General features: G+C 54.7%; 4 protein-coding genes across 9 annotated transcripts; 2 read left to right on the top strand and 2 right to left on the bottom strand.

The window, feature by feature from the left end:
* The first annotated feature begins 577 nt into the window (after positions 1–577).
* Positions 578–7,869, top strand: LOC121444611 (ethanolamine-phosphate cytidylyltransferase). 3 transcript variants are annotated; one of them, XM_041646477.1, is made up of 14 exons: positions 578–721; positions 2,150–2,238; positions 2,640–2,801; positions 3,278–3,344; positions 4,168–4,252; positions 4,407–4,451; positions 4,754–4,807; positions 5,245–5,383; positions 5,766–5,848; positions 6,127–6,204; positions 6,515–6,580; positions 6,720–6,785; positions 6,935–7,023; positions 7,105–7,869. In XM_041646477.1, exons 1-14 carry the CDS (start codon positions 633–635, stop codon positions 7,205–7,207), a joined length of 1,215 nt encoding a protein of 404 aa, XP_041502411.1. In that variant the 5' UTR covers positions 578–632; the 3' UTR covers positions 7,208–7,869. The 3 variants fall into 3 exon arrangements, with proteins under 3 accessions (XP_041502411.1, XP_041502412.1, XP_041502413.1); XM_041646478.1 differs by lacking the exon at positions 4,754–4,807; XM_041646479.1 differs by lacking the exon at positions 7,105–7,869 and having other exon boundaries at positions 6,927–6,998.
* A 1,301-nt stretch (positions 7,870–9,170) lies between these two features.
* LOC121444614 (neuropeptide B-like) lies at positions 9,171–9,763 on the bottom strand. Its single transcript, XM_041646484.1, has 2 exons — positions 9,460–9,763; positions 9,171–9,384 (listed from the first exon to the last, which is right to left on the bottom strand). Exons 1-2 carry the CDS (start codon positions 9,697–9,699, stop codon positions 9,250–9,252), a joined length of 375 nt encoding a protein of 124 aa, XP_041502418.1. The 5' UTR covers positions 9,700–9,763; the 3' UTR covers positions 9,171–9,249.
* A 3,236-nt stretch (positions 9,764–12,999) lies between these two features.
* On the bottom strand, positions 13,000–19,151 carry LOC121444615 (anaphase-promoting complex subunit 11). 4 transcript variants are annotated; one of them, XM_041646486.1, is made up of 3 exons: positions 19,021–19,151; positions 18,305–18,431; positions 13,000–13,380 (listed from the first exon to the last, which is right to left on the bottom strand). In XM_041646486.1, exons 2-3 carry the CDS (start codon positions 18,411–18,413, stop codon positions 13,235–13,237), a joined length of 255 nt encoding a protein of 84 aa, XP_041502420.1. In that variant the 5' UTR covers positions 18,414–18,431; positions 19,021–19,151; the 3' UTR covers positions 13,000–13,234. The 4 variants fall into 4 exon arrangements, with proteins under 4 accessions (XP_041502420.1, XP_041502419.1, XP_041502422.1 ...); XM_041646485.1 differs by lacking the exon at positions 19,021–19,151 and adding an exon at positions 18,835–18,986; XM_041646488.1 differs by lacking the exon at positions 19,021–19,151 and adding an exon at positions 18,871–18,978.
* Positions 19,147–22,649, top strand: LOC121444613 (THO complex subunit 4). Its single transcript, XM_041646482.1, has 6 exons — positions 19,147–19,524; positions 19,828–19,959; positions 21,152–21,299; positions 21,895–21,958; positions 22,054–22,228; positions 22,337–22,649. Exons 1-6 carry the CDS (start codon positions 19,288–19,290, stop codon positions 22,349–22,351), a joined length of 771 nt encoding a protein of 256 aa, XP_041502416.1. The 5' UTR covers positions 19,147–19,287; the 3' UTR covers positions 22,352–22,649.
* The last annotated feature ends 354 nt before the right edge of the window (positions 22,650–23,003 follow it).

Here is a 23,003-nt window from a genome sequence, read left to right as displayed (position 1 = left end):
GAGTTCGAGACCAGCCTGGTCTACAAGAGCTAGTTCCAGGACAGGCTCCAAAACCACAGAGAAACCCTGTCTCGAAAAACAAAAAAAACAAAACAAAAAAAAAAAAGAAAAGAAAAGAAAATCTCAGCCCCGCTTGGGGGGAGGGGGGGAAGCAGCGCCCACCTTTAATCCCAGCACTTGGGGAGGCAGAGGCAGGCGGATCTCTGTGAGTTAGAGGCGAGCCTGGTCTACAAGAGCTACTAACCCAGGACAGCCAGGGCTGTTACATGGAAAAACCTTGTATCAAAAAAAAAAAAAAAAGTAAATCCAGTCCCTAGGAATGCTCAAGGCGTGGGGGCGAACCTGCCGTACTAGCTTGCTCCCTTTTCCCTTTGGACGCAGGGCCGGAGGGATTTCTACAGGACACTCCGTGGGAGTTGACCCTGCTTGGACTAGGACCTCCGACGCACATCATTGGCCGCCAATGTTGGCCATTGGGGGCGGGGCCGGGACGGGGGCGGGGCCTGGAGTCGCGCTCGCAATTGGCCGCGGCAGGCGGGTGAGACCCGCGTGAGCGCGCGCAAGCGTTGGGGGCGGGGCCAGAGTCCTGCGAGTCGCGGGAGCGCCCCGGTCTTACGGGGGCCTGCGGTGCCATGATCCGGAACGGGCACGGGGAGGTCGGCGCTGCCGGGCGGAGGGTCCCGGCGGGCCAGCGCGCCGTGCGGGTGTGGTGCGACGGCTGGTGAGTGCGGCGGCGGCGAGGGGTGGGCGGCCGCCGCGGGGTCACGCACCGGCCGTTGGCAGATCCCGAGTCTTCCGAGGCCGCACGAGGCACTCCGGCCCCCGGCCACTCGGAAGTGTTGCGTGCGGGTGCACCGGGCAGCGCTCTCCCCGGAGACCGGAAATGCGGCCGTCCGACCGCGGTGGTTCTGACCCAGGTTCCCGGGGTTGGAAGGCCAAGGGCTCCCTGGCGAGTCAGCCCGTGACGCTGCTTCGCTCTAAGAAAGTCGTGGAACTGTCAACAAGCAGAAAAGATGTTGGCCTTTCTGTAACTGCCCCCAGCCCTTCGTCGTGCCTAACCCGGGTGAATGAGAAGGGATGCAGAATGGTCACTAGGGCTCTCCAGGGGATTCGGTCGGGGAGTAGACTGGACTTGGTACATTTCTCGTTTGTTTTGGTTTGGTGGTCCTGAAGATGCATCCATAGCCTGGTACAAGCTAGGCAAGTGAGCTACAACTTCTGCCCCTCCCGCTCTTCTGCACCCGAGTCACCAGCAGTGGCTTTGACTTCGTGTCAGTGGACTATGACCTTGGCTCAACCACAACACTGTGCCCTAATCCCAGACGCAGACTCTGGCCTCCAACCTTGCCCTACCTGTCTAGTGGGCACAAAGGCTGGCCCAGAGTTTACCGTGGTGCCTGAGCCTGCTAGGGTTGTCTGTTTTCCTGCCTCCATTCTGTGAACTGTAGCGGCTATCCTGGGCTGCTCGGGTCACCCGATGACACCCTGCTGGAGTTCTGGAGGAAGCTGAGCAGAGACTGTGACCCAGCACTGGCCCGTGGAGAAGAATACAGGTGGCCCCAGTGCACACTGGTACCCTCAGTGCCCAGCATGTTGCTGGGTTCCGGGTAGCTTTGACCTTGACAGTGTGGTCACACCCAGACCTAGATTTGAGGATAAAGATTCCAGAACCAGGTGACGGTTCTTAACTTCTTTCAGAGTTAAGCCAGGCCACGTGGATGAGGCTGGCCTGTCTGAGGGTAGAATGGAGTCTGTTCCTAACTCAGGACTGTTGTCTTGTTTCAAAGCTTGAGTGTGGCTTGTTGATCTGGGGCTGAGTCTTGCTTAGGGTGCAGAAAGTTCCACGTTTTAAGTCCTGGACAAGTTGTATTTTGTGAGCTGCGGGTGTCACTTACCGGCTCTCTGGATCTTACCAAGCCTCCTCCCTGAACTGACCTGGCACTGACTGAGACCGTTCCCTAAGTCCGGTATCTAGGGTGTGGACAACCGAGAACCGACTTTGGCTCTGTAAGCCCCAAATCCAGGGGTTTGGTTTAGTAGCCCTCCCAGGGGGCTTCCAAAGGAGCAAAGCTGCGGTCCTGCACAAGGCCCCCAGTGTCCAGCTGAGATCAGTATAAGGCCTGACCACCAACCCTGTCTGCCCTCACAGCTATGACATGGTGCATTATGGTCACTCGAATCAGCTGCGCCAGGCACGGGCCATGGGGGACTACCTCATCGTGGGTGTGCATACCGATGGTAAGGTGTGGGTTGCTGTGCCTGGAACCTACTCCAACCAACGGAGCTTGCGGGGGCGGGGGAACAAATCCTGCCTCCTTCCCCAGAGCACAGCAGTGGCTAAGAGTTTAGTAAGTAATGCAGCCTGGTCCCAGCTGTAGAGAGCTGTGGCTACACTGGACGGGGCATCTCCAGCTGTATTGTCCACCCTACCCTGATTCTCTGATTCCTGAGAACAGACTTGGTTAAAGGGTATCCTTACTAACCTGGGCACACAATCTGGCTACATGGGGTCCTGCCTTGTGGGCTAAGGCTGGGAGACTTACTTCCCGCTTCGCTTTGCGGTAGAGGCTCCTAAGGACTGGCCCCTGGAGACTGCCATCATTTGTCTTCTTTTGTCCTTTTTCTTTCTCTGTCCCTAGAGGAGATTGCCAAGCATAAGGGCCCCCCCGTGTTTACCCAGGAGGAGAGGTACAAGATGGTACAGGCCATCAAATGGGTGGATGAAGTGGTGCCCGCCGCTCCCTATGTCACCACCCTGGAGACACTGGACAAGTTCAACTGTGACTTCTGTGTTCATGGCAGTGAGTGGGCGGAGCCTGGAGATGGGGGCTGGGCTCAGTCAGATGATTGACAGCTGACAGGGTCTCAGGGGTAGAGGGCTCCTCGTCCCATGCAGACAGAAAGCTCTGGGCCCATTCCCCGAGAGCACTGGCACAAATGAAAGGGTCACTCTGGTCCCAAGGGTGCCCCGAGCTATGAGCCTGCATGCACATGATCCTAGTGACGGGGGGAGGGGGAGGGGACTGAAGCAAGGGTGTTAAACGCTCCAGGTCACCCGGGCGATGGTGTGTAAGCCATTAACCCCAGCACTCTGGAGGCGGAAGTAGGCGGACCTCTGAGTTGCCAGGTCTACACAGCACGTTCCAGGACAGCCAGGGCTGCACAGAGACCTTGTCTCAAGAAATAAAACAAAAGTTCCAGGTCAGCCTGGACGACACAGCAAGATCCTCTCTGTCAGAAACAACAGAATCCTTTTGTGTGTGCGTGTCACCCCTAGATGACATCACGTTGACGGTAGATGGCCGAGACACCTATGAGGAGGTGAAGCAGGCTGGGAGGTACAGGTAGGTCCAGTGGTGCTCAAGTGCATCCCTTCCTAGCTCTCACTGCTGCTCTGAGGCAGCTGGCAGGGCATTTGGGCCCACAGTCAGTACTGGATGCAAGAAGGAATTGCTTGTGGGTGACCTTTGTGTGGCCAGTCCTAGGGCAGCATTCTTTTTTAAAAAATATTTATTTATTATGTATACATTATTCTTTTTTTAATTATTTATTTATTTATTATGTATACAGAGCATTCCTTCCATGTATGCCTGCAGGCCAGAAGAGGGCACCAGACCCCATTACAGATGGTTGTGAGCCACCATGTGGTTGCTGGGAATTGAACTCAGGACCTTTGGAAGAGCAGACAATGCTCTTAACCTCAGAGCCATCTCTCCAGCCCCCCTAGGGCAGCATTCTTGATCAGCACTGTGGGTAGGGCATCCATGGACTCAGTAGTGTCACGGGTGCCCCTGGAGAACTGGCCTTTTATTTTAATTAACTATAATTTAAAGAGCCAGCTGTGGCCAGTGGTTCCTACAGAAGACAAAGCAGCCTGGAACAGAGCAGGGTATAGGGTCCTGGGTCTAAGAGAGGCCAGAGGGTACGATGTCAAAATGGGAACCAGAGCTGTGTGTCCCAAATGTGGCCTGCCTACTCCCGGGTGCTACATTGTACAGTTGAATGAACCCTCTGCTTCTGTCACTGATGCGAGCCCATTGCTCTGCCCCAGTCTGGTTTTCTGTTGTGGGGGGACTGGGTTAGGGTCATGTCCCTCAGGTGGCTTCCGCCTATAGCAGAGCCTCAGCAGTGTCTGGGATGAAAACCTCCACCTTACCTCTGCCCCAGAGAGTGCAAACGCACGCAGGGTGTGTCCACCACAGACCTCGTGGGCCGCATGCTGCTGGTGACCAAGGCCCACCACAGCAGTCAGGTGAGTCCGGAGGAATGGGGTCTGGGACAAACAGGGAGGGCGGGGCACCTCCTAGCCACCCTCGGGTCCAGCCTGTGCTCTCCCTGACCATCCCATCCTTGGGCTCTGGGGCTATGGAGGGCGAGGTCCCTTAGCCTCTTGCCCTTGTGTGCAGGAGATGTCCTCCGAGTACCGGGAATATGCTGACAGCTTTGGCAAGGTGAGTCCAGCCGGCTGCGAGGCTGCTCTGGAAATAGACAGCCACCACCAGCGCTCCCCAGCCTCCCACTGTAGGCTTCCCACGGGGAAAGGTTCACCCAGGGCTTCACTGTCTGCCCTCCTCCCTCTCCTTCCCAGTGCTGGCCAGGTACTGACCACCAGGCTTGGCCAGCTAGTGGATTCTGGGAGGGAGGACAGGCAAGAGGTGGCCAGTCCCAGCAGCCACTTCTTGGAGGAGGAGCAAGAACTGCCCACCTACAGGTGGCATCTAACCAAATGGCCTGGCCCTCTCTCCCTTTGTAGCCCCCTCACCCGACACCTGCCGGGGACACACTTTCCTCAGAAGTCTCCTCCCAGGTGACCAGATGGTGGCCTCAGGGTGCCGGGTCCCTCAGAGGGCTGTGACTGCTGGCCACTGGGCTCTGCGCCTGCTCCTGGTGGTGTGTTGCCAGGCAGAGCTGGTGTTGACTGCAGTATCTTCTGTGGCCACCGGGTGGAGCCACAGTCCTGCTAGCTACAGTGGTCCTGCTTGACCTTACCATGGTGTGTCCTTGCCCCTGCCCCAAGTGCCTGCCTGGACATAGCCCCCCGGCTGTGCTGCTGGGTCATTCGCAGGCTGGGGTTGGGGGGAGTCCAGCCTCTTATGCTCTCTGCACATGCGCCCAACACCCACTCCTATGACAGGGGCACAGGAAGCCCTGGGCTCCGAAGAGTGGCCCTGAGGGTGGGGGTGCTGGGAGAGGGGCACACATAGAGGCCTCTGGCACTAACTAGTTCCTTCTCTTGGCTAATAGTGCCCTGGGGGGCAGAGTCCCTGGACAGGGGTGTCCCAGTTTCTGCAGACATCCCAGAAGATCATCCAGTTTGCTTCTGGGAAGGAGCCCCAGCCTGGAGAGACAGTCATCTACGTGGCCGGTGCCTTTGACCTGTTCCGTATCCTCTCAGGGCCTCTGTGCTCCACAGCCATACCACAGAGTGGAACCCAGAGACTCAAGGCCCCAGGGTTGAGCTGGGTTGTAGCGGGTACAGCCCTCACCAGGAAAATGGCAATTGAGGACAGGAGAGAGCCCTTCCTTGCTAACACCTTACTGCCGCCCCTCACCCCTTGGGTTGGGGATGGAACCCAGGGCTCTGTATCTGAGACACGTGACCACTGCTGAGCTACAGCCCCAGGTCTCGCTGTTTGGAGACAGAATTTTCCTGTGTGGTCCAGGCTGACCTAGAGCTTGCAATGCTCCTGCCTCCACCATGCAAGTCCTAGGTATGCAGGAAAACACCATGTACAGCTTGTTACCGCTTCTTAATCTGGATATAGACATCGGGCACGTGGACTTCCTGGAGGAGGTGCACAAGCTGGCCAAGAGGCCCTACATCATCGCCGGCCTGCACTTTGACCAGGTCTCTGCCTTTCTGCTTGTTCACTTTTCAGTACCCCATGAGCTGATGGGCCATGGGATCCCTCACAGGTCTTCGCTGGGGTCAGTGGTAGGCACAGGTGGCCTCTAAAGGAGTGAGGCTCCAGGTGTCTAGTCAAGGCAGGCATGGATCTCTTCTGGAGTCCAGGACAGCCCTGCCTAGGGTTCCCATGAGAGGGGTGCCTCTCCCAGCTTCTGCCCAGGAAGGCCAGCTGGGTGGGAGGGCACCATTCCTTAGCTGAGCAAACCTCCTGGCCCTAGGAAGTAAACCGATACAAGGGCAAGAACTACCCCATCATGAACCTGCATGAGCGGACTCTGAGCGTGCTGGCCTGCCGGGTGAGTGGGCTGGAAGCGATACTTCCCTGAGCCGTAGTAAGGCGGGTGGCGGGTGGCTGGGCCCCATTGGTGCAGTTTCTGTCCCCTACTGAGGAGTCTGAGGATTCCCTTTGCCCGCTGACCCTGCTATGTTGCCCTGTCCCAGCTGGCTCCCTGGGCCTTCTCTGCCACCCTGTAGCCCTGGCTTGCCACTGGCACTGCTATGTTGCCCTGTCCCAGCTGGCTCCCTGGGCCTTCTCTGCCACCCTGTAGCCCTGGCTTGCCAGACATGAGAACTGAGTGAGTTGATTTCCCGGCTGTGTCTCTGCAGTATGTTTCAGAAGTGGTCATTGGGGCACCGTACTCGGTCACAGCGGAGCTCCTGAGTCACTTCAAGGTGAGGCTTCTCTCTAGCTGACCTCCTGGGTCAGCCAGGGCCGCCAAGGCCAGCTTTCCTAGGTCTGGGCTAGCCCTGGGTGGTTGCCAGTGGTGGCAGAGCTTCTCTGAGGAGGCCTGACCCTTCCTTCCCCTTGTAGGTGGACCTAGTATGTCACGGGAAGACAGAAATTGTGCCGGACAGGGATGGCTCTGACCCCTACCAGGTGGGTTGCCCTGGTCTGAGTTGCCTCTGGGAAGTGGGAACAACCGTCCTTTCTGGTTTTGGTCTCTTGTGTGTAGAGGGGCACCTGGGGGTGTCTTTGTGGTCAGGAGGATTCTCACCACCCTCCTCTCTTTGCACTGAGGCCTCCAGGAGCCCAAGAGAAGAGGAATCTTCCGTCAGATCGACAGTGGCAGCGACCTCACCACAGACCTGATTGTGCAGAGGATCATCAAGAACAGGTGTGGCCCCTCCCTCTCCGGTGGGTTGGCCGTGGGTGGCTGGCATTGGAGGCCCTGTTGATGATGCCTGTCTGGCTGCAGGTTGGAGTACGAAGCACGGAATCAGAAGAAGGAAGCCAAGGAATTGGCCTTTCTGGAGGCCAGGAGGCAGCAGGAGGCACAGCCTGCAGGGGAGACTGACTGACTTCTGACCTGGAGGATGTCACTCATGCCCTTGCTCTGTGCCCATCTCTTCTCTCCCTACCCTGCTCTGCTTCTGTGTCCTGGTGGCAGCTCACATAATTCCAAAGGAAGCTGGCTTTGCTGGAGGGTGCTGTTCTACCGCCTGTGAGGCACCCACCGCCCACCTTGCCACAGGCTCAGTCCTTTGCACTGAGCTGCCCAGAGAGGGTGGCCAGCACAGTGAAGCAGCCCAGCGGACAGGAGACGGAGGAGTGTTGCTGTGTGACCTTAGCGTCCACAGTTCCGACTGCCACTGCCCCAGTCTTGGTTGGGGACGCCCCTCCTGCCTAACTGGAAGCTGCAATCTGCCAGCCCAGCTTTGATGAGAGGTACAGAGGGGGATGACTTTGGGGACCTCTTGTCCCGGGTCACCCTGCAAGTGGTCACCCTCTACTTTGGGGCACGTTCTAGCACCCCATTCCTGATTCCCAGAAGATGTACTTCCCTGACGGCTGGGCCAGCTTGACTGTTCTCTGCACAGACTCCGTGGTCCTCATTTTGTACCTCAGTGGCCTATGTAAATTTCTTTGGCTCCCTGAATAAAGCCTAGCGGGAGCGCCTGGTGGGCGCCCGGCCCCAGGAAGACGCAGGAAACCCGTCCACAGCAGAGATTCTTTTAGAGAAGGGAGCACGGGCCAGGCCAGGAAGCTGGGCAGCCTGTGTACCTGCCCTGGCTCTTCTGTAGACCCAGGATCTTGGCACACTACCAGGTCTGCTTGGAGCCCAGCAGTTGCTGAGGCTCCTACAGCTGCCTCTTGGTGGTTGACTTTAGGGGAGTGCTGAAGTCCTGGCTTCTCTCAAACAAGGATGCTGCTGGTACTCTTATCCCACGCCTGGTCTCTGCACCTACTGAAGCAGGTAGACCTGCCTTCTCTCTTCCCTTGGAAGCAGGAGAGCCTTTGTGAGCATATGAGACCTGGGGTCAAGATCTGGAGGAGGGGCATACCTACCTCCAGCCCGTACAGTGCTCAGAGGTACAGTGCTCAGCCCTGCCTGCTAGGAATGGGGGTGGTGCCCACGCTAGAACCCTAGGCTGTGGAATACTCTGCACAGTCTCAGGTCAAGGAAGCCACCGAGTGTGCTGGTCTCCAGAGGAACACTTCACTGGCAGGCATGCTCTGTGCCACCCATGGCCTCTGGGTGAGGCACCACGGAGAGGAAGACACCCTCAACAGCAGGCTCAGGGGCTCCCAGACCAGAGCTTGCTCAGCTACTGAGCTGGCACCTGGGAGTGTTTGCCTTGGGCGGGAGGGAAGGCCGGACTCAAGCCAGCTGCCCACTTGGCTTTGTGGCCAGCGCCCGGAATATGTGAGGGGAGGGCCAGGCTCTGGCCCTCAGGGCAGTGGGCGTTTGGGGGTGGGTCTAAGGGCTCCTGTGCAGTTAGAGCCTTACTCTAGATCAGTGCACCTCACTTCTGGTCCTGGTTTGTTGAACATACAGTAGCTAAGTACTTAGTGCTTCAAGGTCTTTGGGGAGGGACTTTAAAAGGTGGGAGTCAGACAAGGTTAGGGGTGGGGGCAGTAGGAATCCCAGAAGCAGCAGGATCGCCTAGGGTGAGGCAAGACACAAAGCAGGACTTCCGGAAAGAACCTAGGAACCTGGACTGCTAAGGGCAATTCTCTGACTTGAGGGGCAGCATGTTTCAGATGACCTACTAGGAACTCTCTATGCCCAGTGCCTACTACTTATGTAGGGGGGTCACCTGTGCAGACTGTGGGGTTGGGGAGCCTCTATACCTGTTCTTGCTCTGTGGAAGAGGGAAAGACCCAGCCTGGCCAGGGAAGGGGATGCTATAGGGAAGCCTAGCAGCGGCCCGAGGGCCTGCTTCGTGGTCACCCACTCCCAGGAGCACTAGTCACCTCCTCCAGCAACCCTCAGCAGACACGGTTTGCTTCTTTATTCAGTTAGCCATTTGCTGTGGAGCATGGTAGGAGTTAGGGGTCACGGGCGCCAACCCACATGACAGGGCCTGCGCTGCTTCAAGCAAGGCTGGACATGGGGGGTTCAGGGCTCAGACTGTTGGCATTCAGCCTCCTGCAGCGATAAGAAGACGTCCGCTTTACACTGCAAAGTCCCTGGGCTGTTGAATTGCCGCCGGCAGCTCTGCAGGTTCGGGGTCACCTCTTTGACACACAGGGCCTGGGTGGGCGGTGGAGGCTGAGGTCCCGCTTGTGCCCCACCGGCTCCCGCCACCCGCCACCCCCTTGCACTCACAAGGCTCCTTAGGCTAGAGCGCATCTCCAAGCGTAGGGGTCCAATTCCGTCAGGGAGTGCTGGGGACTCGGAGCGTCGCGGGGACGGGAACCTGTGGAAGTTGGACAGCAGCCCCGCGGCGCGGCCCACCGAGTAGTGCTGGGGTCCCGCCGCAGGCTTGTACCAAGCAAGGTTTGGTGGCAGGAGCAGCAAGAGCAGTGTCAGGGCGGCGGCGGCCACCGACGTCCCACACTGGGCCATGGAGCTGTGCTGTGCGCAGGAGCAGGGAAAATGTGGCTGAAGTCTGAACCGGACTGGGCTTTATATCTGCAATGGGATGTAGGGCGGGGGAGGCGGGAACAGAGGCCGGGAGGAGGAGCAGGGAGGAGTGGCAGTGGAGCACGGGCTGTGCACAGAGGATCAGTGGGATCTCTTACACCTTGCTGGGCCTGAACACTCATGTCACTGATGACAGAGAGCCAGTCTCTCCTTGCTGAAGTTGAACTGCCCTCTGAGGCTTTCTGGCCAGAAGTATCCACGCCCCCAGGCGGGATGAGAGACTGTCTTAGGGTTACTATCGCTGTGAAGAAACATCACAACCAAAAAGCAACGTCAGGAGGAAAGGGTTTTTATGTGGTTAACATATTCCGTGCCACAGTCTACTGGAAAAGCGAAAGCAAGAACTCAGACGGGGAACCTGGAAGCCATGGGAGAGTGCTGCTTCCTGGCTTGCTTCCTGGTTTCCTCAGCCTGCTTTCTCATAGAACCCAGGACCACCTGCCCCGCAATGGACTAGACCCTCCCAGATCAGTAACTAATTAAGAAATTTCCACTGGGTGCAGCAGCACCTGTCTTTAACCCTAGCACGCGGGAGGCTGGGCAGGGGGGTCATTAAAACAAGCTCCAGGACAGCCAGGGCTGTTACACAGAAACCCTGTTTTGAAAAGAAAATCCCCAGGCTGGAGAGATGGCTTAGTGGCTTAAAGCACTGGCTGCTCTTCCAGAGGACGCAGGTTCAATTCCCAGCACCCACATGGCAGTTCACAACTGTAACTCCAGTTCCAGGGGATCACATGTCTTCTGGACTCTGCAGATACGGGGGGAATGCATGTGGTGCACAGACATGCTTGTAGGTAAAACAGACACACACAAAAAATAGAAATTATATATAATAAAAAATGGCCTACAGTAGTGAGTTCTAATTGGTCTTAATAATAAAAACCTGGAGTCAGCTATTGGGGCGAAAGCTAAAAGATCAGAGAAGCAGCACAGCCAGCCACTAGTTCTTACCTCTCCCTCAGACCAGAGGGGTGATCGTATCACTACAAGTCCTCGGACTGCATCTGAGCTCCCGTCTCCTCCTGCCTTGTAGTCCTCTCTCTGCCCAGCCATAACACTTCCCATCTGCCTAGTGCTGGGATTAAAGATGTGAGATTCAACCTTGAACTCACAGAGATCTCTCTGCCTGTCTCCTGAGTGCTGGGATTAAAGATGTGAGGTGCCATCGCATGGCGCTCTCTCTCTCTCTCTCTCTCTCTCTCTCTCTCTCGTTTTTCAAGACAGAGTTTTTCCCAGCACTTGGGAGGCAGAGGCAGGCAGGTCTTTGTGAGTCTGAGGCCAGCCTGGTGTACAAGAGCTAGTTCAAGGACAGCCAGGGCTGTTACACAGAGAAACCCTGTCTCAAAAAACTTAAAAAAGAAGAAGAGGAGGAGAAGAAGAAAAAGAAGGAGGAGGAGGCACGGAGAAAGGCTACCTAGGTCGATGGCATAAGCTTCCTACAGGACCTGCTGTTCCTGCCTGGGAAAGGGGTTCAGGGAGAGCACAAGCTGTCGTGATGGGATTGTATCAGGGCGTCCTGACCAGAACCAGGGACTCTATATGCAGGGAGGGTTATAAGCCTGGGGTTAGTTAGGGTCTTCTGATCTCCAGAGAGATTGGGGATGTGAGACGAGTGGAGCTGGTCCTGAGATAACAGATCAGAAAGACCTAAATGCTAAGGAACCCAGAGTGAAGCCTTGTAGTCAGAGAGCCCTGAGGTGAGCCTGGGAAGACAAAGACCTCACGAATACTCCGTTGTACAGGAAGATGCTTCAGCAGGGTGACCTAAAATGGTGGGTTTCCCCACAGAACGTTCCTAGGAAATGCACGAAGGGCACCCAGGAGGGTGAGCAGACTGGGGATGGATGAACCAGACCTGTCAGCCCAAGGAGCTCCAAATCCACAGATCTCGACGCCCCTCTGCAGCTCTTGGGTTACACCCATCTCTGTTCGTGTCAGCTGATGCCAGTGCCAGGCTCAGCATGCGAGAGATAACCGAGCAGTATGGAGCTATAGTCTCTCAGAAGCACAGATGTTTCAAGTAGGAGGTACCTCAAGGGCACTGTAGACAGCAAGCCATCATTGCCAACACCCTTGTAGATGATCGAGATGGCGGGGAGTCCTGCCCCTGCTTGCTTGGCCTGCTCTCCAGGCTGTAGGGCACAGGTGGTATGCAAATGTGTTCACTGTCCATGATCACTGAGTCTCTGAGGACTGTTATGCCCAAATCCACAATCCCCACAAGCAGACAAGGAAACCAATAGTCCCGTATGTAAAAGTAAAGAGCCTTTATTTTAGTCAAGTTTTCAAACTCTGTCTCTCTGCATGTCCAACGTATTGGAATAACCGGAGAGCCCCAAGCTCAATTAGAATAGGGTTTTATAGTAGTAAAGGTGGGGGTGAGGGGTTTTTAAGACCCCTGATTGGCTGGCATTCGTTCTAGGGGTGTCCTGGTTGACTGTGGACTAGCAGGTGTTTCTATCTACAGTGCTTGGAATGCCAGGAATTTCCTTTGAATGGTCTGTTCTTGGGTAGGGGTCGGGTGATCCCAGCTTGTGGTTGGTTCCTCCTGCAGCCTGGCACCTTCTCAGGGTGAACACCTGAGACGCCAGCCTCCACTGAAATTCACCCATGGCCAGAGTCCCGGGTGATGGTGGTTGGAAGAAATAAAGAACTTCCTTTGGGTGACCTGCCCAGACTTAGCTCATCATGGCTGGCCCTCACAAGGACAAGGTGATGAACTGACTAGGACTCCCAGATACCACCCTAAATTAATTTCCACCCAGGAGCTTCCAGACACCATAGGGCTGGTCTACTGTCCCCTAAGAGGCTGAAAATCCCCAGCTGTAGGGAATAATGAAGTTTGCAAAGGGCTGTTCCTCCCGAGGGCACCAGAGGACCACATCCTCCTACCCTAGATCTGGTCTTCAGTCTGAGGAAGACACAGTAGTCTCCGAAGATCACCTGGGCATGACCAGTGCCTGCTAGGCCAGAACGGCCAGCTTTGCCCAGCTAAGGCTGGGGCTTCTTCCAGGTTAGGGCAGCAGATGGGCTATGTGCTCCTGCCAGTCCCCCAGCACAACACACCTTAAGGTCTCTGCCCAGCTTGGCCCTGCCTTAGTCTCTTTTACTTTTCCTGTTTCTGAGTTGTGACTCAGATTATCAAGAAGCCCTCGGCAGTTATTTCATCAAGATGTTTATTCATAGGGGTTTTCATAACAAAACACGCTGCAGCTGTATCAATGTCAAGAAAGCAGCAGCCGGAGGCCTCCAGCAAGGCTCGGGACTTTAATGAGTTTACTTATTGAATAAAAGTGTCAATGATGCGATGAAAAAACGAACAAACAAAAAGACCTCCTTGTTTCAGCCAAAAGGAAGGCATCCTTGTCCTCAGTGCAGAACCAGGGCCGGGGTGCCACTGTGAGGAGGGGAGGAAGGGACGGAGCCTGGCCCAGTGCTGGTAGAGGGAACACAGGCCTCACTCCTTGAACTTCCACTCTTGACGACACATGGGGCAGTGCTGTTGCACCTGCTGCGCGTTCAGCCACTTGAGGATGCAGTGCATGTGGAAGCAGTGTGAACACTGCCCCCACACCAGAGGGCAGTCGTCCCCAGGCACCTTACCTGTAAGGGGGCAGGAGGGAAGACATTAGGACACAGGAGAGCACGTGAAGCCAAGCAGGCCCCTCCAGGGCATTGGAAATGGCTCCAGCCCACAGGCAGAGCCTCTCAGGGGAGACCACGCAGGAATGTGACCCAAACCGTCCCCAGATATGGCCCACGGCTTGAAAGACCTACAGTGACTCCCTCACACCCATCTGTGGAAAACTGACCTAGAATACCCAGAAGGTAACATTAAAATGGCCATGGTGCCAAGGAGTCACAACCTGAGTAGGGAACTCTGTCTTCATTAAAGGCACGCTGGAACTCAGGGAGGTTCTTTCCCTGGACCCCCGAGATCAACTGTACCACCCTGGTGTTCATGGGACAGCTGCTGAGGGGACTTGATATCAGCAGGTGCCATCCTCTCTCTCACCTGAACCTTCAGCTCTCCCACCTCTATCCAAAGCCAGGGGCACAGGCTGCAGATTCTCACTCTGCAAGCCTGGAAGTCTTCCTCCATGGAGAAAGCCCAATCAGAGCCAGACAATTAGTTTCATGATTAAAACTAATTAGGGCTATAGAGTTGGCTCAGCAGTTATGGCACTTGCTGATCTTGCCCAGGACCCAGGTCCAGTTTCCAGCTTCCACGTGGCAGCTCACAGCCACCTGTGGCTCCAGGTCCAGGGGAGCCAACGCCCTCTTCTGGTCTCCACAGACGCTGCATGCATGTGGTAAACACAGAGGGACATAAAACACCCATACACATAAATGAAAACAGATTAATCTTTTTTTTTTCTTAAAGTAAAATTTAAAAACAGGGGCTGGAGAGATGGCACTGGCTGCTCTTGCAGAGGACCTGGGTCCAATTCCCAGCACCCACATGCACACAACTGTCTGTAACTCCAGCTCCAGAGGACCTGAGGACACCTTCACACAGACATACATACACCAATGTAAAAACAAAAGGGGAGACTGGGAACGCAGCTCAGCTGGTAGAACGGTTGCCTAGAATGCACAAAGCCCGCATTCTACCCCCAGGTTTGCACAACCAGACAATCCCAGCACCTGTGAGCTGGAAGCAGGAGGATGAAGAATTCAAGGCCATACTCAGCTACACAAGGATTTTGAAGCCAACCTAGGATACAAGAGACATGAGACCCCGTTCAAAAACAAGTATCCCTGGCTTCCTCAGACTAGAAACCCTACTGAAGAAGGCAGAGCACAGGGACACTATCAGCCTGGGTCAGTGCACCCAATCCATCCTGGGGAACCAGTCCATGTCTGTCACACCTGTGCTCAGCACGACTGAGCCTTTCTCTCTCTTTTCTTTCTTTCCTTTGTTTTGTTTTTCAAGACATGGTTTCCCTGTGTAGTCCTGGCTGTCCTAGAACTCATTCTGACCCAGAGTGCTGGGATTAAAGGCATGTGCACCACCCCGGCTCCTAACTTCAGCAGAGCTCTGCTTGAAATCACCCTTTTCTAATTAGACTCAGACCCTATTGGCTCACAAACAAGATCACGGAGCTGGTTCATCTGTGTGTGGGTGGTCATGTGGAGGAGGGTGCTGTCCCTCCAGGGCGAGCCGGAGCACTTGATGAGCGTGCTGGCACACTGACAGTGATTCATGCAAGGCCTGGTTAGTGCCTTGACGAAATTATTATTTTTTTAATTAAAACACTTCTTGACAAGACTTCTTTACCTTAAAGCCCCCTGGGACCTGAAACAGATTTATTACAGCCTTGGTAACTTAATTTTCACAGGAGTTTAATCTGTGAGAAAGCTGATGCTTATGGAATCTCTCCAGAAAACAGACTGGACCTGTCAAACACTCGGCACAGTGAAGTCAACTCCCTCCCATTTAAACAATCTGTGAGCCAGACTGAGTCTCCCACTCTGTGTAGCTAACGGCCCTGTTTTAAGAAAGCCTGGGTCTACTTCACATGGATGACTCTAAGTGCCTAGCCACCTAAGATGCTTTCTGGCCATCCCTTTGGTCAGACCCAGCTAGGGTCATCCAGGTTGTGCCCACGTGTGGGTCACTTATGCATAGGTAACAACAGGTAATTCTGTGCCTGAAGGTGGCGCTGATAAGCAAGTTCCAGAGAGTTCACAAAGCTGTCTGATGTGACAGATGCACACGAGCACTTGTCCTCTGACTCCCACACTCTGTGTGGCTCTGTTAAATAAAGATTCCTGGGGGGCTGGAGAGACGGCTCAGAGGTTAAGAGCACTGGCTGCTCTTCCAGAGGACCTCAGTTCAACTCCCAGCACCCACATGGTGGCTCACAACCATCTGTAATGAGATCTGGTGCCCTCTTCTGGCCTGCAGGAATACATGCAGGCAGAACACTGTATACATGAAAGACAGACAAAAAGATTCCTTCATGCGTGGTAAGAAACACCAGCTTCAGGTAACGCGGGTCTATTTAATAACAATTGCCACTTGTAGCATAGAGAGCTGGGACAGAAGACCTGACAGCAGTCAGCAAAACAAAGGAAACATTTCTCATATCTACAGACTTTAGAGGGGAGAAGTTTCTGAGCTCAGCAGATTAGTGAAGGTCCTATGCCTGATCCCCACTATAGAAGCATCCTTAAGGGTGATTTTGTTGATGAGGTTGGGTTTTTGTTTCTTTGAGGCTGTATGTGTCTCACTATGTAGGCCTAGCAGGCACAGAACTCACTACACAGACCAGGAATGCCTGGAATCACAGATCTGTTCTGCCTCCTCGGTGCTGGGATCCAAGCCCCACGCCACCGTACCCAGTCTTCACGTGATTTCAAGACAAGACCAGTGGACGAGCCTGCGCCCTAGCTGCTCTAGAAGTCGAGGAAGGAGAACTCAAAGTTCAAGACAGAGTGCGTTCGAGCCAAGCCTAGGAATACAGCTCAGTGGGGGAGAGCCTGCAGAGCACATGAAAGGGCCTGTGTTCAATCCCCAGTCCCATTAAATAAGAAACTGATTGACTGATTAAAAGAGTATTCCTCCCCTTCACACTTTTGGAAGTTCCTTCTCATTTTTCCTTAGTGAATCTGCATTTGTAGCAGGCATGCCTATTATCCCAGCCCTCAGGAGCAAAGGCATCTGGATCTCTGTGAGTTTGAGTTCAGCCTGGTCTAGAGAGATAGTTCCAGGACAGCCTAGGCAACCTAACAAAACCCTGTCTCAAAATATGAAACAACAAAAATTTACATTTTTCTACTTAAAATAAAAATTAGAACTGTGTGCTTAGTTGCTAATCATAAATGCTATAGATAAAACTTAAACCAAAAAAACAATGACTTCCTAGGACACACACAGCTCGCCGGGCGGTGGTGGTGCACGGCTTTAATCCCAGCACTCAGGAGACAGAGGCAGGCGGATCTCTGTAAGTCTGAGGCCAGCCTGGTCTGCAGAGAGAGTTTCAGGACAGCCAGGGCTACACAGAGAAACCCTGTGGGAGGAGGGGAATGGGGGAACAACTCACAACTCTTGGCTGATAAGCCAGGCTGGGTGAGAATGGTGGGTCCCACCTATAATCCAGTACACAGGAGACAGACAGGCAGGCAGACCTCTCTGACCTTGAGACCAGAATGGACTACACAGTAAGTTTTAGGCTTGTCAGGGTTACAAATTGAGATCTAAATAAATAGACAGAAACTGCTTTCGCTCAACGCAATCAAACATTTCTACTTTATATAACATACTGGGGACACAGGAACAAAACAAAACAGTAAGACCTTTTGCATTCAGCAAAACACATTAAGATCATAAAACTCAAATGACTTGGAAACAAAAAGGAAAATATGAAGACGCTGTTTAGATAAAAGAGCTGAAAAACCAACAGTACTGAGATGTTGAGAATGGCTCAAACCCCAGGAATAAGACATGTGGGGACAGATTTAAGGCCAGCCTGGTCTATATAGACATCAACTCTTTCATAAACCAGGCTGGGTGAGCATAGTGGCACACACCTTTAATCCCAGCACTCAGGAGACAGAGGCAGGAGGATCTCTGTAAATTTGAGGCCAGCCTGGTCTACAGAGAGAGTTTCAGGACAGCCAAGGTTACACAGAGAAACCCTTCCTGGGGGGGGCGGGGACACGACAACTCACAACTTATTGAATACATCAAGACGATTAACTATTGGCTGATAAGCCAGGCTGGGAGAGCAGGGTAGGGGTGCCTTTAATCCAGTATTCAGGAGACAGAGACAGGAGGATCTCTGTAAATTCGAGGCCAGCCTGGTTTGCAGATCTAACGCTCTGATAACATCAAGATGATTATAAGGTTGCTAGAACAGCTTGTAAGACAAGGCTCAAGTGTGCTCATAGTTTAAGCATCTAACTTATAATTTACAATACTTTAGCACAAAAATCCAGCAAATGTGACAATATGGCAACCACTGTCTGAACTTCAATTTGCGGTAACAAGTTAGGGGCATTTTGAGAAAATTCAAACTGAAAATACAAGTTTGAGGAGTTAAGAGAATGTCAGATTACCACCATATAGACCAGGCAGGCTTCAAATTCAAGCTCATTTGCCTCAGTCACCCAAGTGCTGTTGTCACGGGTCTGTGGTCTGTGCCACCATGCCCTGACAAAAACAAGTGTTGGCTTTGTCTGTCTTTCTGTTTTTGCAGAGTCTCACTACGTAACCTCCAACTCAAAGATCCACTTGTTTTGCTCCCAAATTCTGATACCACAAGTGTTTGCCACCGTGCTAGATAGGCTCTTTATAGAAAAGTGGGCTTCAAGAAATATTTTCTGTCAGCTTTCCTTCAGTAGATGGAAACTAAACCTTACAGTTTTGTTTTTCTTAGTTTTTCAAGACAAGGTTTCTCTGTCCTGGAACCTGCACTGTAGACCAGGCCGAACTCAATCTCAGAGATCCTCCTGCCTCTGCCTCCCTAGCGCTGGGAAACCCAAGGTTTCTAAGGCTGGTGGAGCACAGAGGGACACTCACAGTCTGGACAGCAGCCATTAAACGCCATCCTGCAGATGCCGCAGTTCTCGTCATTGGCTACCCAGAGCCAAGTGGCCACACCATTCCAGCACTTAATCTTCACCTTCATGGCGGCCGAGCCTGTGACCTGTGGGCAGAGAATTCCGGGGCTAAAGTTAGTCTGTAGTGCTCCAGCACTTGAGCACTTGACCAGGGGAGCTGCGACAGGGGCTAGGCGCTTCAAGGGATCCGTGCTTCCGAGGGTGTTTGGCCATGTTTAATGATGTCTTTCGAGATCTGCATCCACGCAGTGGGGCGGGGTCACACACGCCTTTAATCCCCGACTCGAGCCTTTAATCCCAGCACCCGGATCCCAGCACTCGCTCGCAGGCAGAAGCAGACGGACCAGAGTTCGAGGTCAGCCCCTCCCCTCCCCAAAAAAGGAAAAAAGAAACAAAAACAAAACAAAATAATGCGTCCGTGGAAAACGTCCAGCTTTTCCTTAACAACCAGTGCTGTGCTTTTAAACCTGAGGAGGCACAGTCACTAACTTGCTAAAGAGAAACCACGCCCTCGAGCAGACGAACCCGAACTCCGACCCCGCACAGCAGGCCCGACAGCCGGGGTCCCGAAGAAGGCGCCCCGTCCGCAGACGGAGCGCGACGCCGAGGCCACCCCGCCTTTTCCGGCCTCCGGGGGCGGGGCCCCGAGTCCCCGCCCACTCCTCGCCCTCGCACCTTCGCCGCCTAATCACGAGGCGCCCCGCCCTTCCGTTGCCGCCGCGCGGGAAGGTATAAAAACGACCGTGCCGCGTCCGGCTCCTCAGAAGCGGCGCTCGCTGTCCCCGAGCGCAGTGCGCAGGCGTCCGTCGGCTCCGCGCGCGCCGAGACCAATCAGAGGCCGCCGCTGGGCCGCGACGCCGGAAGACCGGGGGCAGGCGCAGGAAGTGACGCTGCGGCGTGCTGACGCGCGGGCTCGATCTGAGGCCCGATTCCGCGCCCGCCATGGCCGACAAAATGGATATGTCTTTGGACGATATCATTAAGCTGAACCGGAGCCAGCGAGGCGGTCGCGGCGGAGGCCGGGGTCGCGGCAGGGCCGGCTCCCAGGGCGGCCGCGGCGGCGCGGTGCAGGCCGCCGCGCGGGTGAATCGAGGCGGCGGGCCTATGAGGAACCGGCCCGCCATCTCTCGCGGCGCCGCGGGCGGCGGCGGCAGGAACCGACCGGCACCCTACAGCAGAGTAAGTCCGGGGACGCGCGACGCCGAAGCGGGCGGCTGCCCGGCAGCACGGAGCCGGGCGTGCGCTCCGCTAGTCCCCGCGGGGACCGCGGCGGAGGGGTGGGCGGGGGCGAGGCCGCGCGGCGAGGCCCGGCCCCAGGCCGGGATCTTCCGGGACGCTTTGTCCGGTCGCGGTCCGGCCTCGTGGCGGCGGGCGTGGGGTGCTCTCTGGACTGCGGGCCGACGTGGGAGAGTGGCGGTGGGGTGTCGAGGGCGCCCGGGGCGAGGCTCACGAGTTTCTCTGTCCTCACGGTTTTGCCTGCAGCCGAAACAACTTCCCGACAAGTGGCAGCACGACCTCTTCGACAGCGGCTTCGGAGGTGGCGCCGGCGTGGAGACGGGCGGGAAGCTGCTGGTGTCAAACCTGGACTTCGGGGTGTCAGACGCGGATATCCAGGTAGGAGACCGGAGCCGGTCGCGATGCGCGTCCCGCACAGACGTGCGGTCCAGAACCCCCTCCCGGTTGGAGCCCGCCCACCCCGGGGCCAGCCACTGTCCCCAAGTGACTTGACCTTAGAGAAAGTAGCATTTCTATTAAGTCAGGCTGCGGGAAGGTAGCCTGGTGTGTCCCTGAAGGCGACCACTGTGAGCTCCTGCCTCTGCCAGGACTTCCAGTTTCTAACGGGCACGAGCTGCCCGGTTTGACCGGGGATGCGAGCTGATGGGAGACAGAGTCTCCCCCAGATGTCTGGCCTCACTGGGGTGCATGGTGTCAGTGCTGTGTGCGTTACAGCCTGAAGCCCTGTGTTTTAACCAGCGACCTTTCCTGGGTCTGGGCAGGGGCATGGTCCTCATACTTGCCGTTGCCCTCTTTTCTTGTCTTTTTTTTTTTTTTTTTTTTTTTTTGACTGGACCTCAGAGGCATCTCTAGAGTTTTTGGGAATTAGTTTTGGAGATGGCTAGGTCGGAGTGCTGGGCCTTTCTGGGTTTTTATTTCTCAGAGCCCAGCCCTTTGGCCTTGCCATGGGAAGTTAGCACAGCCAGTGAGCACTCACAGTGTCTCAACACTTTTTTTAAGGTGGTTTCTGGCATCCACTGGAAACCGCTTTTGGTGACCTCCACTCCCGCTGTGTGCCTGGGTTCCCTCTCCAACTCCCAGCCTGCCTGAGGTCAGGGCAGTTTCCATGGCGCGTTTGACTTCAGACTTTGCAGCAGGCTTGAGTAGGAGGAGAGGGAAAGGTGAGCCAGAATCTGCCTTTGGGGGAGGGGCTGGGGTCAGGGGGCCCTCGGAGCTATCTGCTCTGTGGGAACTGCCCTTGGTTTTGCTCTTGGCCTCTGCTGTTTGATGAAGCAGCCATTATTCGAGTTGTAATGCCCCTGCTGAGAGAGGTAGTTCTTAATCTTCTGCTCTGTGCCAGGGCTTTGTGCTGTCCTCACCGGCATCATGGTGCAGTCCCAAAGTGGGCAGGAACCCAGGTGCTCGTGATCTTCAGCGTCCCTTCCCTCACCTCTTGATGTTCACTGCCCTGCCCCTTCTCGGGTGGCTGTCAGGAAAGCTCCCTCAAAGCACGCGTGTTCGCAGCACCTAATGAGCCACTCGAAGAGCAGGGCTCACAACTTCACTGACCGCTGCCCTTTCCACTTCCCAGGAACTCTTTGCCGAATTTGGAACGTTGAAGAAAGCAGCCGTGCACTATGATCGCTCTGGACGAAGTTTAGGTACAGCAGACGTGCACTTTGAACGGAAGGCAGATGCCCTAAAGGCTATGAAACAATACAACGGTGTCCCTTTGGATGGTGAGTGTGGGGCTGGGCCCAGGATGCCTGCGGGGCTTATGGAGTTTGGGGCTGGCACCTCTCCCTGTAGGAATATGGGCTGCCCCTGTGGCTGAGGACACTTTGCATTTGCCCCTTTGTCTCTCTCTTCCATTCTGCCACTTCTCATGCTGCCCCACACATCTGGACCAACCTCTTGTGAACCCCCATCCAGCAAGCTACATCCCTCCCCTCCTTCAGCTCCTTCCGGAAGATTCACTTCTGTGAAGCCTTCTCAGAACCGCCATAGTACAACCTGAGTGCGGGGCTGTAGTCGTAAAGACAAAGGTACCTGTTCTTCTTCCATCAGGTCACCCACACCTGTCCACCTATGAGCACCCTGGACACTGACCAAGCAGCCCTCTTAGCTTGAACTGAGAAGGAGTGAGGAGGTGTTGGTGGGGTTATTTATCGCCACTTTATTTTCCCACCAGACTCTTAAGGCCATATACCTTGTTGGGGGCACTGGAGATACACAAAGGCCCTTTCCAGAGCTTGCATGGAGACCAGGGTGTGGTGCCCTCTGTATCAGCTTCAGAGCCTCTGGATGAGACTTGTTGTGTTCTTTTTACCATAGGCCGTCCTATGAACATCCAGCTCGTCACATCACAGATTGACACGCAGAGAAGACCAGCACAGAGGTAAGTGCTGGGCCCTCGGGGACGGAAAGGCTGTGGGTTTGTGATAACGCCATCCACAAAGCACAGATGGATTAAAGTTATGTTTTCTTTGTTAGCATAAACAGAGGTGGCATGACAAGAAGCCGTGGCTCTGGAAGTTTTGGTGGTGGTGGCACCCGGAGAGGAACCCGTGGAGGCAGCCGGGGAAGAGGTAGAGGTACCGGCAGGAACTCAAAGCAGCAGCTTTCTGCGGAGGAGCTGGACGCACAGCTGGATGCTTATAATGCCAGGGTAAGTCCTCGGGCTCAGAGAAGACTGGGTGGGGCTGAGTCACAGCCTGTGGTAATCTCGTGAAGCCAGAAGAAACAAGGGCTTCCTTAATGAACCTCTCTCTTTCAGATGGACACCAGTTAAACAGCCGAGCAAATCCACACAAGTAACAGAACCCAGAAGCTGCGTCCGAGATCCCCAGAGGGAGGGTTGGCGACTGGACTGTGCAGACAATGGTGGATTTGTTTTTGTTTCTTCTTTTTCTCCTGTTTTAAAATAGGATCTAAAAACTCATGTAAAGGCTTTTTTTCTTTTTTTTTTTTAAATTCTGAAACAGACCTGTTTTGTACCGAGTTATTTTTGGGATAAATTTTACTGGTTGCTGTTGTGGAGAAGGTGGCATTTTCACCTTTGCCATAATAAACTAGAATTGTGTGTAGAACTGGAGCTGTCTGGTCCATCCTGCTGTTAGAGTCTCTGTCACAGCTGGTGGCTGTGGCTAGTACCTGGTGTGAAATGGGAGTCCGTGGCCGAGGCCTTCTGTTTGCTTCCCTGATATTCTAATGCCTCACTCAGCTTGATCAGTGGGAAGACTGCAGAGCAGCAGTGGCCTTCTGCCCGGAGCTGCCTGTCCATTTGCCGGCACCGTGAGGTGATAAGGGGATATGGAGCAATCTGCTGTATGGTGTCTAGAGATGTGACCCATAAATTCTTGGGCTGCTCCTTTGCCTTATGGTGTGTCAGAGAAATCTGGATTTGGCTTTGAACCTCGTGTGTTTCTTGTTTTTCTGTCTTG

The sequence above is a fragment of the Microtus oregoni genome, unplaced genomic scaffold (genome assembly GCF_018167655.1).
Source record: "Microtus oregoni isolate MIOR12 unplaced genomic scaffold, Mior012 000134F_ref0000037, whole genome shotgun sequence".
Taxonomy (NCBI): domain Eukaryota; kingdom Metazoa; phylum Chordata; class Mammalia; order Rodentia; family Cricetidae; genus Microtus; species Microtus oregoni.
The sequence above is the reverse complement of the archived record's forward strand: the minus strand, read 5'-3'. Positions and strand labels throughout refer to the sequence as shown.